This window comes from Trichogramma pretiosum, unplaced genomic scaffold (genome assembly GCF_000599845.2).
Source record: "Trichogramma pretiosum strain Unisexual culture from Peru unplaced genomic scaffold, Tpre_2.0 scaffold46, whole genome shotgun sequence".
NCBI classification, from domain to species: Eukaryota; Metazoa; Arthropoda; class Insecta; order Hymenoptera; family Trichogrammatidae; genus Trichogramma; species Trichogramma pretiosum.
This window is the reverse complement of record NW_019641609.1, coordinates 1,177,603-1,193,540: the sequence shown is the minus strand read 5'-3', so window position 1 is coordinate 1,193,540 and position 15,938 is coordinate 1,177,603. Positions and strand designations below refer to the sequence as shown.

The 15,938-nt window shown below is 41.0% G+C and overlaps 2 protein-coding genes and 1 long non-coding RNA gene across 7 annotated transcripts; 2 read left to right on the top strand and 1 right to left on the bottom strand.

Moving 5' to 3' along the window:
• The first annotated feature begins 974 nt into the window (after positions 1–974).
• On the top strand, positions 975–5,059 carry LOC106654974 (solute carrier organic anion transporter family member 2A1-like). The gene is made up of 8 exons (XM_014375151.2): positions 975–1,158; positions 1,565–1,849; positions 1,906–2,127; positions 2,275–2,533; positions 2,594–3,024; positions 3,098–3,290; positions 3,372–4,129; positions 4,204–5,059. Exons 2-8 carry the CDS (start codon positions 1,588–1,590, stop codon positions 5,037–5,039), a joined length of 2,961 nt encoding a protein of 986 aa, XP_014230637.1. The 5' UTR covers positions 975–1,158; positions 1,565–1,587; the 3' UTR covers positions 5,040–5,059.
• Positions 5,060–5,313: 254 nt separating this feature from the next.
• On the bottom strand, positions 5,314–15,935 carry LOC106654975 (solute carrier organic anion transporter family member 2A1). Of its 5 annotated transcripts, none has more exons than XM_023458522.1 (8): positions 15,769–15,935; positions 11,945–12,322; positions 11,779–11,888; positions 11,286–11,710; positions 10,561–11,227; positions 5,704–6,013; positions 5,535–5,636; positions 5,314–5,466 (listed from the first exon to the last, which is right to left on the bottom strand). In XM_023458522.1, the coding sequence occupies exons 2-8, from the start codon at positions 12,303–12,305 to the stop codon at positions 5,348–5,350; spliced, it is 2,094 nt and encodes a 697-aa protein (XP_023314290.1). In that variant the 5' UTR covers positions 12,306–12,322; positions 15,769–15,935; the 3' UTR covers positions 5,314–5,347. The 5 variants fall into 5 exon arrangements, with proteins under 5 accessions (XP_023314290.1, XP_014230640.1, XP_014230639.1 ...); XM_014375154.2 differs by lacking the exon at positions 15,769–15,935 and adding an exon at positions 14,422–14,505; XM_014375153.2 differs by lacking the exon at positions 15,769–15,935 and adding an exon at positions 14,021–14,485.
• Positions 6,214–6,744, top strand: LOC111693588. The gene is made up of 3 exons (XR_002763436.1): positions 6,214–6,410; positions 6,483–6,588; positions 6,659–6,744. It is a non-coding gene; the product is annotated as an uncharacterized LOC111693588 (long non-coding RNA).
• Positions 15,936–15,938: the final 3 nt, after the last annotated feature.

Sequence of the window (15,938 nt, the reverse complement as noted above, 5' to 3'; positions counted from 1 at the left end):
AAAAGGCAGGCAGGACTTTCATTCTGGTAAAGGATTCGCTTGGATACGGTACGCGCTCGCTGCTGCTGCTGCTGGCTGGTGGCAAATGGAGCATTAATTAGATGAGAGATAAAAATGTGGTACCACATTACAAAGTGATTTCCGGTATAAACTTTCGACTATTTGATTACACTCGAACTCGCCGCAAGAGACTTGCGTAAATATTAACGTTTTGCAAAATATAATTTCGCCTCGAATCAAATGTTATATGCGTATATCGAGTTGTCTGCGCAATCAACCATTAGAATCATTAATCCTCGGCTATTATTCAAATGGGGACGATCGAAAAAATTAAGATTTGTTGAAAAAAAAAAAAAAAGAAGAAAAGAAGTTGGCAAACTAAAGGGCTATTTTTCAGGGTCTCGTTGTCGTCTTCCACAGGGCGAGGTGACTAAATTTTCTTCGTGCTAAGCCTCCGGCGTAATCCCGCCCTTAATATTCAAAAACGTGATCGCCTTGCCAAGTCGAGTGTGGGACGGAGAAGCACAGTGAGAGAGAGTTATGGATGAAGACAAGAAAAAGAAGCGCAGCAGCTGACCCTCTTACGGGCTTTTGATATGCTAATTAGTATTCGTCATTTCTCCGCGAATTAAGTGCGATTACAAGCGTGTAGAGATTTTCTTCTTTTTCTGCTCGTCATTTTGTTTCGTTTCATCCTTGTACTTACTTATACTACGCGTAGTAATTTTATCTAGAAAATTTTTGACGAAATAAAAAAGAACCAGGTGAACGGACTTAATGCGCGCGAGGTGTGTGCCATTGTACACCGCGGGCTTATCTCGATGCCAAGAGAGATAGAGTCATGGCGGTGTGGAGTGTTATCTTGACTCGAGCGGCCGTCGGCAGAGAGATAAGGAAGAGTGGCAAAGGTGTCATACTTTACACGGGCCAATATGCGGCAACGACTGCATCATCGTCATCGGCATACCTGAGCTTGTGCGGCGCTCGAAAGCCAGAGAGAGTAAGATTTATGTATAGACAAGTGACTAGTCGAGACACGCATTTCTGTCATGAAATGAAAAAAAACGTCGTCCGCAGGAGTACCGCGAGTGAATGAGCGTGATTACTTCGATTCAAGAAAAAAACAGTGAATTATTTATTGTTAGTGCTGTGAGATAGGTGAGTAAACGCGTTCAGTTTTTCATTTTTTCATGCGGTGTTTGAATAATTTAAAGATAATAAATGCCCTCGTGTACATTAATATTGCTTCGAAGTTAAAAATGAGTTATAACGATGATGATCATTTGATTTTTTAATTAATGTTTTGAATTTGGACGCAATGCTGTACGTGTCTACGTGATTATGGTCTCGAAAAGTGCCATAAGTGTAATGTGATGTACAGAGTGGATTGAAATACCGTAAAGTACAATAGCTCTAATCTCTATGTAGTGAATCGATATACATGACTCAGAGCCACTCATATAGAGATAAAAGTCTGGATATACATTCGTGTAAAGCTTTTTTAGGCGTCAAATCCATATACACACACGTAATAGGCTTATATTTTTGTGTATAATTTTAACAGAGAGTCGTGTACCAGCGGAAGACATGTCGCTGCGCCCGCAAGAGATCGCGCGCTCCGAGGAGATGGAGAGCAGCCTCGAGGGTCCGGCCAACTCCTTGACCGACGAGTCGATCGATTGCGGCTGCGGACGCTATCAGCTGCCCAAGCTCGCGAGATTCGCCACGAGGCGAGTCTTTCTGGCTCTGCTGTGCTGCATCGGCGTGCTTCAGGCCGCGGCGCAGACCTACTTGCACGTCGTGGCCTCGACGATCGCCAGGAGATTCGAGATCGATCCAAATGCCATGGGTACGTGCCTCACTACCGAGTCTAATATATGTTGACTAAAAAGTCACTCGTTACAGAATGGATCCTATACACCTCGGAGATTGCCTTGCTGGTGGCCGGTCTGACGATAGCCTACTGGGGCGACAGAATACACAGAGCGGCGTGGCTGGGCGGTACGGTACTGGTGCAGAGCGCCGGCCTCCTCGCCCTCGTTATTCCACACATCTCGCACTCGGTGAAGATCATCGAGCAGCGCGAAATCGAGGATCGAAATATCACCCACATGTCTATTTACGCTGGTCAGTGTTGCAAAAATATTATTGTTACATATTCATTTGGCTGACCTACATTGCACTCAACTTATCTACATACTATGCTATATAATACGCTTAGCTTATCTCGCGCGTTTATCTTTAAATAATATTTCGTTTCTTTTTTTTCAACAGAGGAACATCCGGATCTCTGCATAGAGTCGCTGTCGCGAATAATGATGCCTCAAACCCTGCCGCAGGTATCGGCCATGGTTATTCTGATCATCGTTCAAATGATCACGGCTGCCGCCAACGTCGCTTACTGCGCCCTCGGACTGTCGTACCTCGATGACAACAGCAAAACCGAGCAGGCGCCGGTCTACTTGGCCATCGTCGTGGCCGTGAAAGCCCTGGGAAGTGTTCTGGGATACATGATGGGATGGGGATTTTTAAGGTATGATTTCACGATCGCTATGATTGGGAAAAGATTTGAGCGTCGTTTCAAAATTTGCAGAATTGACGCGGACAACCTCAGCTCCATCCAGTCCTACAGAGATCAGCTCGGAGCCTGGTGGCTGGGCTGGCCCATCTTCGCTGTTCTCCTCGTCGCCCCGGGCATATTCATGTCGATATTCTCGAGAAAACTGCCATCGAAGCTGGTCGAGGAGACGGCCGCGGAGATACTCGATCAATCCGGCACCCTGCGAGGCTCGCAGAGGTTCACCGTGAAAAAAGTCGGCAGCATCGAGTTCTTCCCGTCTATGTTCCGACTGATAAGCAACAAGATTCTGATCTTCAACATTGTCTCCGCGGCCTTCTTCTTCGCGGCTCTGGCCAATTTTCTGTCCAAAGAAAATGTCTTTCTCGAGACCAAGTTCTACGCTCCTCGGCCCAATGGAATATTGATGGGCTTCGGAGATCCGATTGTATCCCGAGTAATCATGGGTTAGTTACATTTTTTCATTATCAAAAACATAAATATAATAACAAAAATAATAATGTCGTGAATATTTCTCAGCAATCATGAAACCTGTACTTATCGGATTAGCGATCGTCATATCCGGTTTAGTCATAGCGCGGTCCAAGCCTCAAGCCAAGTGGTTGGTTTGCTACACTATGGCAGTCATCGCTGTCGCAGCGGTAATCGTATTCGGCTTTGCTTTCAGTGGATGCACAAAAGTCGAAATAGTCAGTGATCCCAACGTCAAAGTGTGAGTATAACAAAAAAAATAAAATCATTTTATACGATACTCATATACTAATTTAATATAAACTTATTATTCGCTGTGCAGCTTCGATCCTCTCATATTTTGCAATAGAAATTGTCACTGCTCCAAGGATGCGGATTTCCGACCGGTTTGCGACAGCACCGGCAAGTACATGTACTACAGTCCCTGTCACGCCGGCTGTTCCTCCATGAGAAACGATCTCAATACCAGAGTCTACTCGAACTGTTCTTGCGCCTACGAGATGACTACGATAGTACAGGATCAAGAAACGATCATCGATTTGAGCACCTTCGAAGTCAGCGAAGGCGCCTGCCAGTTGGGTAGCTGTCAAGTCGGCTGGATACTCTACGAGATTTTCATGGCGCTGGTTTACACCGCGGCAGGATCCACGATAATCGGAGATCTGTTGATCAATTTGAGGACGGTCAATGCTCAGGACAAGGCATTGACCATCGGCTACGCGATGGCGTTGATCAGTTTCTTCGCGTTCGTTCCGATCAAAATTCTGTACGACGAATTGACGAACCTCACGTGCGTACACTGGGGACACGACCAACGCGTTTGCCATCTTCATGACTCAACTACGTTGGGTTATTACCTGTGCTTCCTCACCTCCGGTCTGCTTGTCATCGGCAATTTATTCAAAATTGGAACTTGGGCTTTCTTGGAAAACTTGGAATTGTACGAGGATGAAATCGACGAACCCACGGCCACGGAGATGCAGGTTTTCAGTAGCCCTCAAGAGGAGCCGCTACTTGAAGCAGATCAAGCTCCCGAAGAGCCGGAACAATCCAATGACAATGATAATCCAAGTGGCAATGGTATGTTGTCGACTTTTACCTATATCTAATATTTCGATAAATTTGAAGTTTTGATTGCATCGTTGTAATTTCAGCTGATGTTCCGGATAACAGCTTCAAACCTGTATCCATTCTGAAGAAGCCCGACTCGAGTAAAGGAAACGGTCCGATCGTGGAATTCCAGGATATACCTCAATCCAGTTACTCTCAAGTCCAGATTCGCGAAGAGCCCGTCGCAGCACAAGACGCGGCGTCGGAAAGCACGAATTTCCTCAGCGACGTTGAGCAAGACGCGGAAAGTTCCGACGACAGTCCCGTCATGAGCAAGGCTCCAGGCCCGCAAGTTCCTTACAGGCCTCTGGATCTGGATTCTGATGCCGATAGTAACTGCAACGACGAAAGCGCGAAAAAATTCGTGCCCGTCGAAGATGGTCACTACTACACCAATATGCGCTTCCCCGATCCGAGCGACTACGAGGTCCCGAAAAAATTCAAGCCTCGCTCGTCCGTCGGCAATTTCAACGAAGTCGGCATTCCGGTCGTGGAGTCGTACGAACCTCAGGAATCGTCGGCTTGCGTCAAGTCTCCGACAATCATGGAGGCTCACATCAAGCATCTGCAGCGAAATCCAAGTCAGGAACTGTTGGACGAAGCTCGATCGATCTACAAGTCCTCGTTGAAGGTCGATATCTCCGAGTCGGAGGACATTCCCGAGAATCATTTCCGACCGATCGAGGTCCCTCCGAGCTCGCTGCTGCGGCCACAGTCGAGAGATCAGGCCTCGTCGGGTTTCGGAAGCTTGCAAGACATAAGGGACAAGGCTAAATCGCCAGTCGTCGCCCCCGCGCTATCGCAGGAGAGCTTCTGCTCCATTCCTCCAGTGACGAACAATGAGCTGTCTTTCGGAAGTCCATTGTGTACAGATTTGTAAATACATAATCATGAGGATAGTTTCCTATTCAACGTATTATATAATATTAGGTTCATCGAAATTTTTATGCACGCCCTCTTGAAACATCGCATTATTTATTTCATAAGTTTGATTATAATTTAATATTTTTATATCTATATCATACAGAAAGTAACTAATTTTACGTGGCTATAAAAGAGAAGATTTATATTAATCCAAATAATTTATTTTAAACAACAATGTCAACTTGAAAAACAACCACCACTTTAAATTAATCGACATATTTACAATTTAAAAGAGTTAAGCTTAATTTTAAACTGATGGTTATCCTAATTAACTGTCTCCATTTCCACTCCTCTCTCGTGTTCCTCTTCTTCCTCGAAGACTTTCACGTTCTTGACGTAATACCACACGCCTACATCGAAACATACGCCGATCGAAACGAATCCTAAAACCGAAAAGGAGAAAAAAAATTTGTATATAATTGAGTGGAAATTCGTACTCCAAGATTTTCACCTGCAGCCGTGTAATTCACGAGACTCCTCAAAGCACTCGCGTTGTAAAGCCAGCAGTTGCCGTTTCCACCACAAGTTTTGCCCCACATGACACAAGTATAATCTGCCGAAAAAAAATACAATTGTTATTTAAAATCATTTTTTCCGGAAGTAAATTAAAAAAGACGAACCATAAATGTATCCAAAAAGTATGGGTGCTGGGATGAACGCCAACAGACTCATCATCGACAAACCAGCCCCGAGTGCCATCGATTTGTCCTTGTCGCTCACGCAGCGCACCGACACGAGAAAGTTGGAGGTTCTGCCGGAGGCGCCGATCAGTTTGACCACGCATACGATGGCTATGAAAATTTTCAGATACTTGGTGCAGTCCAGCGGACACGGACCGAGCCTGGCCGAACCGCCGAATTTTCGTTCTGGTATGGACGACGCTACGCAGCTGCAATTGGTATAGCTGAGTCCACCACTTTTGTGACCGAGCTGCAATTTTGAACGTTGTTTAAATTCATGGTTAGCATCGGTATAGGTAATTTCGTGCTTATAAGAGATGCGCGGGACCTAAAAAAACTTGATATCCTATCGCTATAATGCGATCATTCCAATCCATAATGCGTTCATTTTGAAGGCAGAATTAAGCCGTAATTTTTGTAAAATAGAGGTACATTTTGTAAAATTATCGATGTGACTGCTGCAAATATTTTACTCTACAGTGGAGAAACTACATTCTTGCAATAAGCCAGTGTTTACAAATTGGTGAGTTCGAGGTACAGTGTTGGTCACTCGACATAACCTTAAATATTATCTCATTGTTCGTTCTGAAAATTCAGAGTGAAAATGTTATCAAACAAGTGATGGAGAACGCCGAAAACATAATTTGGTATAAGATTTATTTTTGATTGCCCTGATATATTTTAAACTGATCCCTTCATCAAACGTAATATTTCTACAGAATAAAAAAAGAGCCGAAAGATACTTGGCCAGATGCTGACAAAAATTACAATTTCGATTCAGTGGACTCCAAAAACTTTGAAACATTCACATTTTGTGAGTCATCGGTAAGTTCAACGATTTGCATAATGTTTTATTTTTTCGCTATCCATAACAACTGAATAATTTTAATTTTAGACAAACCACATAAATGAGGCTATTGTCTTACATGAAGATTTAGATGAATAGTATATTTCTCAATGGGTGCACATATGGTTTTTTAGCAAAACGAGGGATTATAGCACGAGCCGAAGGCGAATGCTGTAACGAGTTTTGTTAAAAAACCATATCTGCACCAGTTTGAGATACTATTTTTCCTACGAGAGCCTAAAATTAGCGGCAAAGTTGCGTATTTTAGGTTAGAGAGCAAAAATGTGAAACTTGAATCGACGTCTCTATCGACAACCATTTGCAAAACTGAGTATCAGAGTTATCCATTTGATGTAAAAATAGAACACCAAATTAAGACCAGTTACATACCAAACAAATTATATCATAAGTGTAATTTGTGTCGGAAAATTTATAAAAGAAAAGTGAGTCTTACAAAGCATGTCAATAATATACACAATAGGGCAAAACATATGAATATGAAATTTGTAATGAATCATTTTCATGCAAGAATTATCTCAATAAACACATGAGGATATTATACACAATCGGAGCACACCCTCTGAATGTTTAATTTGTCACAAATCATTTGGACTGAAGGGTAACCTCAAAACTCATTTAAATACAGTACATAATCGGAGTAAACCCGTCGAGTGTGAAATGTGTCACAAATCATTTGGGCAAAAAGGTACCCTCAAGACTCACATAAATGCATTACATGATCGTCAAAAACCCTTCGAGTGTGATATTTGCCACAAATCTTTTGGACAAAAGGGTGACCTCAATAAACATACAATTACTGTTCATGATCGGAGTAAGCCCTATGAGCGCGACATTTATCACAAATCATTTGGACAAAAAAGTAATCTCAAAACTCACATAAATTCAGTTCATAATTATAATAAACCCTTCGAATGCGACATTTGTCGCAAATTATTTGGATACCGGAATAAACTGAAGAGATAAACGTAATGACAGTACATAATCAGAGCAAACCGTTCGAGTGTGAGATTTGTCATAAATTTTTTGGTCACAAGGGTGACCTCAATAGGCACATAAATACAGTACATAACGGCAGTAAACCCTTCGAATGTGACATTTGTTACAAATCATTTGGGCAAAAAGGTCAACTCAAACGTCACGTCAACACAGTACACAATAAAAGCAAACTCTTTGAATGTGGCATTTGTCACATATCATTTGGAGAAAAGGGTACCCTCAAAACTCACATAAATTCAGTTCATAATTATAACAAACCCTTTTAATGTGACATTTGTCGCAAATTATTTAGTTGCATCAGTGATCTCAAAAAACACATGAATGGAGTACATGATCGGACTATTTCATTCAAATGTGAGATTTGTCAAGCATTATTTGGATTCTAAAGTTACATGAAACGTCATGTGAATGCAGTACAAGAACGTAGCATACCTTAGAAGAGTGAGATTTGTTCGGAGATATTTGGACCAAATAAAGGCTTCTGCAATCGCATGAGTATGATAACAAAAATTATAATATCTTTCTCATCAATATTATTTAAATTTGTGAATAACAATAAAATATTTGAAACTATTATTCATTTTTTTGTGACTTCAATCAAACCCTTATATTAACATGGTTTTATTTTCAATTACTCTAAACTATATTGCTGTTGTACCGATTTTTCAACATTCCAATCATCAGATGAAACTTTTCCCAATTACTTACTGCCCATAAAAAATTGCTCGAAATGGATTATACTTTTCATTGGTCTGCATTAGCCAAGTTAGTAAAATTGACTTAGGCATCGAACAAATTAAGTCAAACTCATACTGATATCATGCCAAAAATATAAATTCCCTAATGAAAGAATTTTATTATGAGGTTTAGATTAACTAACTCTTTCTTAGTGCGTTTCGTGTACCATAAAATAATTTTTATTATTTTAATTTTTTTTGTAATAATATACCGTTGATGAAAAGTGTTTACTATTCAATAGACATGAAAATACGTAATGAAAGTTATTCATTTATATATTACAGTGGCTTAGATTTGTCTCGTTCTGATTTTTTAGGTCGAGTTTCATAACATAATTTGTAAATATTATTATTTAAATTTGAGCTAGTTAGCTCAAATGATACGTCAAAATCAAAACATAAAGTATAATCGTTAACCGAATTTCAAGAGTGAAAGATGAAATCGAGTGGTGTATTTAACTGGGCCGTTAGGTAATTTTTGAGTAATAAAAAGATAATTTCGAAAATATTATACTATATTACTTTATCTTATTGAAATTATTTCAGGATGAAAGAAGAACCTCATGATAGATTGCTTACCGAAAGTGATTATAGAACAAATGACGAGACAACTGATACTAAAAATGTCCAATACTTAAAGTTTTTGCAAAACAATCCAGTAAGTTTTGATATCATCTATGACTATCATAATCAACATATCTAACGAAAATGCTTGAATTCTCTCCCAGATCCAAATTCTTGAAAAAAATCATGAAAGTATACTCAATGACGATGTGGACATACTTTTCGAATAAAGACGTCAAGTCTGATATGAGGCTATTAGCAGTTGAAAAAATGGACGATTATTCTCCAAATCAGTTTCGGAGTATGAAACACGACGATGATTTTAAAACTCAACCCTTAATTAAAAGAGAAATCGTGAGGGAACTTAAGAAAGAAATTTTTGACAATCATGCAGAAGAGTCGAATTTGAACTCTGACTGTGAACCAGGTATACAAAATAAAAAAAATAATCACGAAAAAGTCTAATTATGAGCGTAAACTAAAGACACAGGTTAACACGGTGCATAGTAATAGCACCCATGCGTGTGACAAGTGTGGCAAACATTTAAACATAAAGGTAATCTTGAAAATCACATCGATTCGGTTCACGCTTACGTTACCCACGCGTGTAATGTATGTGGAAAGGTATTTTCTCGACTAGGTAATCTCAGAATGCACGTTGAAGCGGCACATAGTAGTATTACCCAGACCTATGTGTGTAATAGATGTGAAAAGACATATAAATGGAAGAATGCTCTCAAAAAGCACATCGAAGCATCTCATAGTAATATTATTCATGCATTTAATAATTGTGAAAAGACTTTCAAACGAAAGGATTCGTTGAAGATACACATCGAAGTGTTGCATGATGATATCACTCACCCATGTGATATATGCGGAAAATCATTTTCACAAAAAATTCATCTCAAAACCCACATTGAATCGGTGCATTATAAGATTACTTATACATGTTATACTTACGGAATAACACACTCATGAAAGGACCGACTCAAAAGGCATATTCATTCGGTGCATCACTAGCTCGTTACGACTTGACACGTTTATAAAATTTAATGTACTCGTTCAGAAAACTAATATAGTATATTTTGTAACAAGTGCGCGAAGCAGTTGACTCATCCAGGAGTTGTTTTCACCCGAGCGTAGCGAGGGTGCAAAGACTCCTGGGTGAGTCAACTTCCTCGCGGACTAGTTGCAAACGATATTTTTTAACTCTGCTTGCGAGAAACTAGGGTTTTCTGACGCTTTAAGGTTAGAAAACCCGTGTTTCGCGCACGCAGTGTTGAAAAAAAATTTTAGTTAAAAATAATATCATGAGTTTTTCCAATCTTATCTCTTCATGTAAAAACAATTTTTGAGTTTAAAAAAAAATTAATAAAATTTTGAAGTAAAATGATAGGTACGCATGACTTTCAATTATTGACTAATAATATAATGTAAATTTCATAACACTTTAGTAACTTTTCTGCGTGCTTCAAAATTGCTTTCTCCATTTTTTATACGAGGACTTTGTGTTGCCTCGCTAAACGCTTTTTTGGAGTTGAGATGGAAGTCAGCCTCGACCCAGCTCGAGTCTCAAGAAAAAACATCAACAGCTTCTATAATATAATTATTAATTAGGCAAGCGCGACTTACGTCGAAAGAGCTGCAACCCGCGTGACAGGCCGATATGAAGGTCTGCCCGTCCTCGGCGCACACCGGATTGTAAGTAATGTAGTCGCAGTTGCAGTTCTGATTGCAGGGCAGCTCGGTCATGAGGGAACCGTCGCGCGACAGCGAGATACGCTGATCGACCGCCGGACAGCCCAGCGAGGCGTAGCCGATGATGGCGACGACCGTCGTGACGCCGACCAGCACGTTCCAGAAGGCCAAGGAGCGAGCCTTGGGCCGAAACGTCTGGATGAAGGCGCCGGCGCCGAGAATGCCGATGGCGCTGCAGAACAGGCTCGAGCTGCCGGTGAGCAGGGCCGCCGCCGAGGCGCTCTGCTTGTACTGGATCTCGATGTACTTGGGCATGAAGGTCATGTAGGCACTGTAGCCGAGTATGTAGAAGACGGAGGCGATGTTGTTGCACATCAGAGCCTTGTTGCGCAGCAGTCGCTTGAACGTCTTCCACAGATCGCCGAACGAGGCCTTCTCGTCCTCGGCCTCGTTGACAGCGAGGTCGTTGATTTTCTTGTTCGAGGCAGCCTTACTGGCTACGGTCTCGGGCAAGGCTCGAGGAAACAGAGCTATGATGCTGCCGAAGATTATGAGCAGAACCGCGAGGATGATCCAGCCGCTCCACCAAGCTCCGAGCCATCTGGTGCATTTTGGATTGATTATACATCCGTGTCAGTTTTTAAAAGATAATAATTCACCTCGGATCTGTCTTGTTGATGATCGGCGTCAAATTCGGACTGATGTAGTACTTCAGAGTGATGGTCGACAAACCGTAACCCGCCACGGGCCCCAACATCCTCAAGAAGTACGTGAAACTAATGATGATCGGAGTCTTGGCTCTCTGCGTATTGTCGTCCATGTAGGATATTCCCAACGTACTGAACAGCGAATTGCCGATACCCAATATGAATTGGGCAATAAACAGGATGTACTTGGTCTCGTGACTGCCCGTGGCCTCGATGCAGTCGTCGTCGTCGCGCTCCAGCGTGCACAGGGCCTTCTTGTAGGACTCGCTCAAGGACTGCGTCGAGTTGGCGCCGTACTCCTTGGTCAGCAGCAGGGCGTTCTCACCGGGGCCGTAGAGCAGGTGAGGTATCACGTTGATGAAGCAGAAGCAGGCGACCTAAGAACAACACTATTAATCTTGAGATACTGTCGTTTTTATAGGCATTAGGGAAAAAATAGACTCACCAGATATACACCGATGGCTATCCATCGCGGTCTGTGATGCTTGTCCGCGTAGTAAGAAATCCATATGGATACGATGATTTGCGAAATGTCGTTGCCTATCGCTATAACACCTGTGGAGAAAAATGTCAATGAAACTATTGTCAATTTATTACACGATCATCCCCACCTATGGCTTTGGAAGGTATCTTGAACCTCTTCTCCATGGTCGAGAAGGTGCTGGAGGCGTATGACGAGCAAGCCATGAACAGACATCCTAGGGCTCCGTAAAGACTGATATAGATCTTTCGCTTGGCGAATTTCTGGATGAACTCGCCTTGCACGAACGAGATGCCGCATCTCGTGTCCTCGTAATGCTGTCGCTGCTGCTGCTCTTGAAACAATTTGCTGCTGTTGTTGTTGTTGAGAGCGGGTCTGAGCAGTGGCATCTGAATTTCGGTGGCTTTAACCGACTCGGTTGTCGCTGCCGCTGGCGGCGGCGGTGCATCGTAACTCGCCAAGGCGCTGTTGTTTGCTCGATCATTCGTCATCGTAGTGTATATTTTCACTTGCAACAAAAATGACAAAATGATTTATCAGCGCGGGGCTCTCTTCGCGCGCAAATTGATTAGGATGCGCATAGAGGAGAGCTCACGCTTGCAATTGTGCATGTGAGAATAGAGAAGCACTCGAGCTCGCGCGCCGCGCGTCAATATTTGCGACTCGCGGCGTTGATATTTGGACAAGGCGCCGATTTACCGAGCGATAAACGGAGCGATATCGTTGCGCCTTCTAAGCTCACTCTTTCTCTCTCGCGAGCGAGTACGAAACGAGCTTAGAATCGCTCTCGGCGCTTCTCGTCTTACGCGCGTGGCTGACGATTTTTCGCGCGCGAGATAGACGCCTCGACTCTCGATTTCGCGGTTGTCTAGTGCCTCGTAATCTTGCCCGACTGAATAAAAAATGTTCGAAAGGCCCTTACTTGGCATCGAGCTTGCGCTCGATCTTAAGAGAGAGTCACGTGGAATGATACGCAGCTGTGACTTTTAAATTCAAAGAGAATAGAGCGTTCTAGCGACTGTTAAAACAATTTACATTCAAATTAATGTGATTTTATTCGAATCTAATGAAATTAACTATCATTCGTACTTATATTTAAAAATCGAATTACGTTGCATTTATTACTACAGTATCGTTAATTTTCGAAAATCTGCTCCGAGGCTCTAAAATTTCTTAGATTCTATAGGTTATTTGTCTTAATTAAAGATATAGGAATGTTTTCTAGATATCTTATATTACCAAAACAACATCCAATTCCCTTAGCAATGGCATCTTCTTCAAGTAATCAATTGAATTTAATCAAAGAACTGGAAATAGGGTGATTTTACAAAACCATGCTTGTACTTATACAATTATAATTACTTTGCCACTTGCAAATTTACAGATTAAGTAGCATTAGCCATCTAGTGGCGGAGGATGGTTTAATTTTTAAATGAATCTTCATGAATTTTTATAGCAATTTCAATCATAATGTTGGAGTTTGAGTTTGGAATGTGATCTCTTTTGTTCATTATGGTGAATATTTTTTTAATAATAATGAAAAAATATAAATTAAGAGTGATTAATTTTCAACACAAACTTCATGCAAAATTACTTTAAATAAGATTAAGCAGCGGTCACTTTAATTTCAATGTCTGATCTGTATTAAATTTTACGTTTTTTTCAACAGTGTGCGAATAAATGTTACGGTGTTGCGCACGTCGCTCTCATAAGCATATGATTCAATTCATTTACAAATAACTTAATGCGATAAAAGATATGAATTACAACTACGATATAATTTCGAGAGTATAATTATCCTGTCGTTGTAAAATTCTTTTATAACACGAGAGATTCGCGCGACGCTCCAGAATCGAGTCGACTTCGTACGGGCAATACGATGCGATTGTATTGTCTAGTCGATTTTATCGTTATAATAATTGAAACATCCTATCGCGGACAAATTAAATAAATATGAACGATAATTCTCAAACGCAAAAATAAATAAAATGTTTTTTTGCACACACTCATTGTTTGTTAGCGAGTCGAGGAGATAAAGTTGAATTTCGCTCAAATAACTTTGGCATCGATGTCAAAAACATTATACGCGTGTAAGTTTATAAATCGACGAATTAGTGCGTAAAAGAGATTCCTTCTATCATAGTTCAATTTTTATATATAAAGCATAAAAAAGCTCGAAACTTTGAATAAATAAGTATACAATTACATGGAATTTTCTCAGGAGTGTCAGTGATTTACAATTCAGAGATCACAACAGGTAAAATAACAATAAACGTTATGGAGAGAGGAGAAAACTGAAGCATAAGAAATTCTTTTTCCTTTTGTTTTTTTCTTCACATTCACTGTAAAATCTCTTTGAAATGTGGTAAAAATTAATTTGTCAATTATTTCGTCGACTTCACGTGTTAGTTTTCATGTTTTCACGATACTGATCACTCTTAAACAGCTGGATCTCGACAAAGTACACAAGACACTCGTATATAATTACAGAATTTTTTTTCGCGTACTCGAAAAATTTGCAAATCACTCATTTTATCTTAAATATCCTTTCTTTCTTCATCGTCGGCCGCACGATTTCAAGCACGGGCAAAATATACGACGACTTACGTGTATACGATGCGCACTCGTATGTATATTACAATATGCTATATATTCAGTTCACTTTAATTCACGCACGCGCGCACATAGAGGGAATATCTCTTCAATCCTAGACTCTCTTTCACAAAAGCTCGGTAACAACGATGTCTCTCTCTACCTATGACAGAGAGAACTCCCCACCTTTGGGGCCAAGATTGCTCGCAGTTTAACCGCGTTTGTATCCAATCTGCAGCAGCAGCAGCAGCATAAGTTCGTGCTGCTACTACGAAGGAAAAAACATTACATATAAAAGATACAAAAGTGTGATAAACCCAGATATTATGCGTATAATATCGGTATTCGTTGAAAATTGTATTGTCATGGAAATTTTTATTAATTCAATATTTGATGACTCTGGTTGGGGGGAACCAAAAAAAATAGAGAAACAAAAGAGTCTCTCGGAGCTTCAGACGAAAGTTTTTGAACTCACCTATCAATGTGAATGAACTCGCGTCTAAACTTAAACGAATTACGTTATGTTGCAGAAATCGGAAAAAAGGGTGAAAGAAAAAAAAAGATATTATCTCTCTCGAGATATTGCATTACATAATATTATCGGGAATAACGTGTGTCCCAAGCCGCGATGACGCTAAAATTTTTCGATAAAAAAAATCAAAATATCGTCATCGTTAATTGCCGCGTACATACCTACGTATACGAAAAGTGCAGAAATGCGCAACGTATCGTTTATACGAGTGCAATGGCTGTTCATACATACGAAAAAAAAAAATTATCGATCCAATAGCGCCTAGTTATCGACATTTTGTATTAAAAGTAGATCGACCGTCACCGCCGCGTCAGGTGCTGCTGCACATAAATCGCCGCAATAATAAGATATCCGAGGCAACCGATAACATTTGTTTGATTTTATAAAAAAATTTGTTCAGATCGTGCGCTGCTGTCAATTGCACCACCGCAAGTTTTGCAGATTCATTCATCCATGTGTGTGTGATGTAAATAGAATTTTAAGGAGGCGATAATAATCAATTGCCGATGCACACAACGATTCCCCCCCACATCCCAAAATTGACGTAATTTTATTGGGCAACAATTACGCGTGCGAAAGGCTGCTGCGCTCGATGTACAGACACTGCAGCTTGGTAATGAGCCACCGAACGGACACGGCCGTTCATAGCCGTTAATGTCGTTAGAATTTCGTGACATATATGCACTCTGCGCACGCATACACACCCGCCCGCACTCTCGGCAGCAGCAGCAGCAGCAGCAGCGATTAGTTTTGGTGGGAGAAATGCACACGGATGGTATCGATGTATTGAAAGTGAATTAAAGGTGCTCTCCGCAAACTTTTCGATTTACCTCGAGCACAAAGGATACATTTCCCCCATGCAGCGCTGCTGACGAGGCTTCGAAAAAATGTTCGAAGATTATAAGAACCGCAAGTTGTATATTGAATAAACTTCCTTGATATATATTTTATGCAATGCAATCGTATATAATTTTGCCTTCAAATCTGCAGGCCGGACATC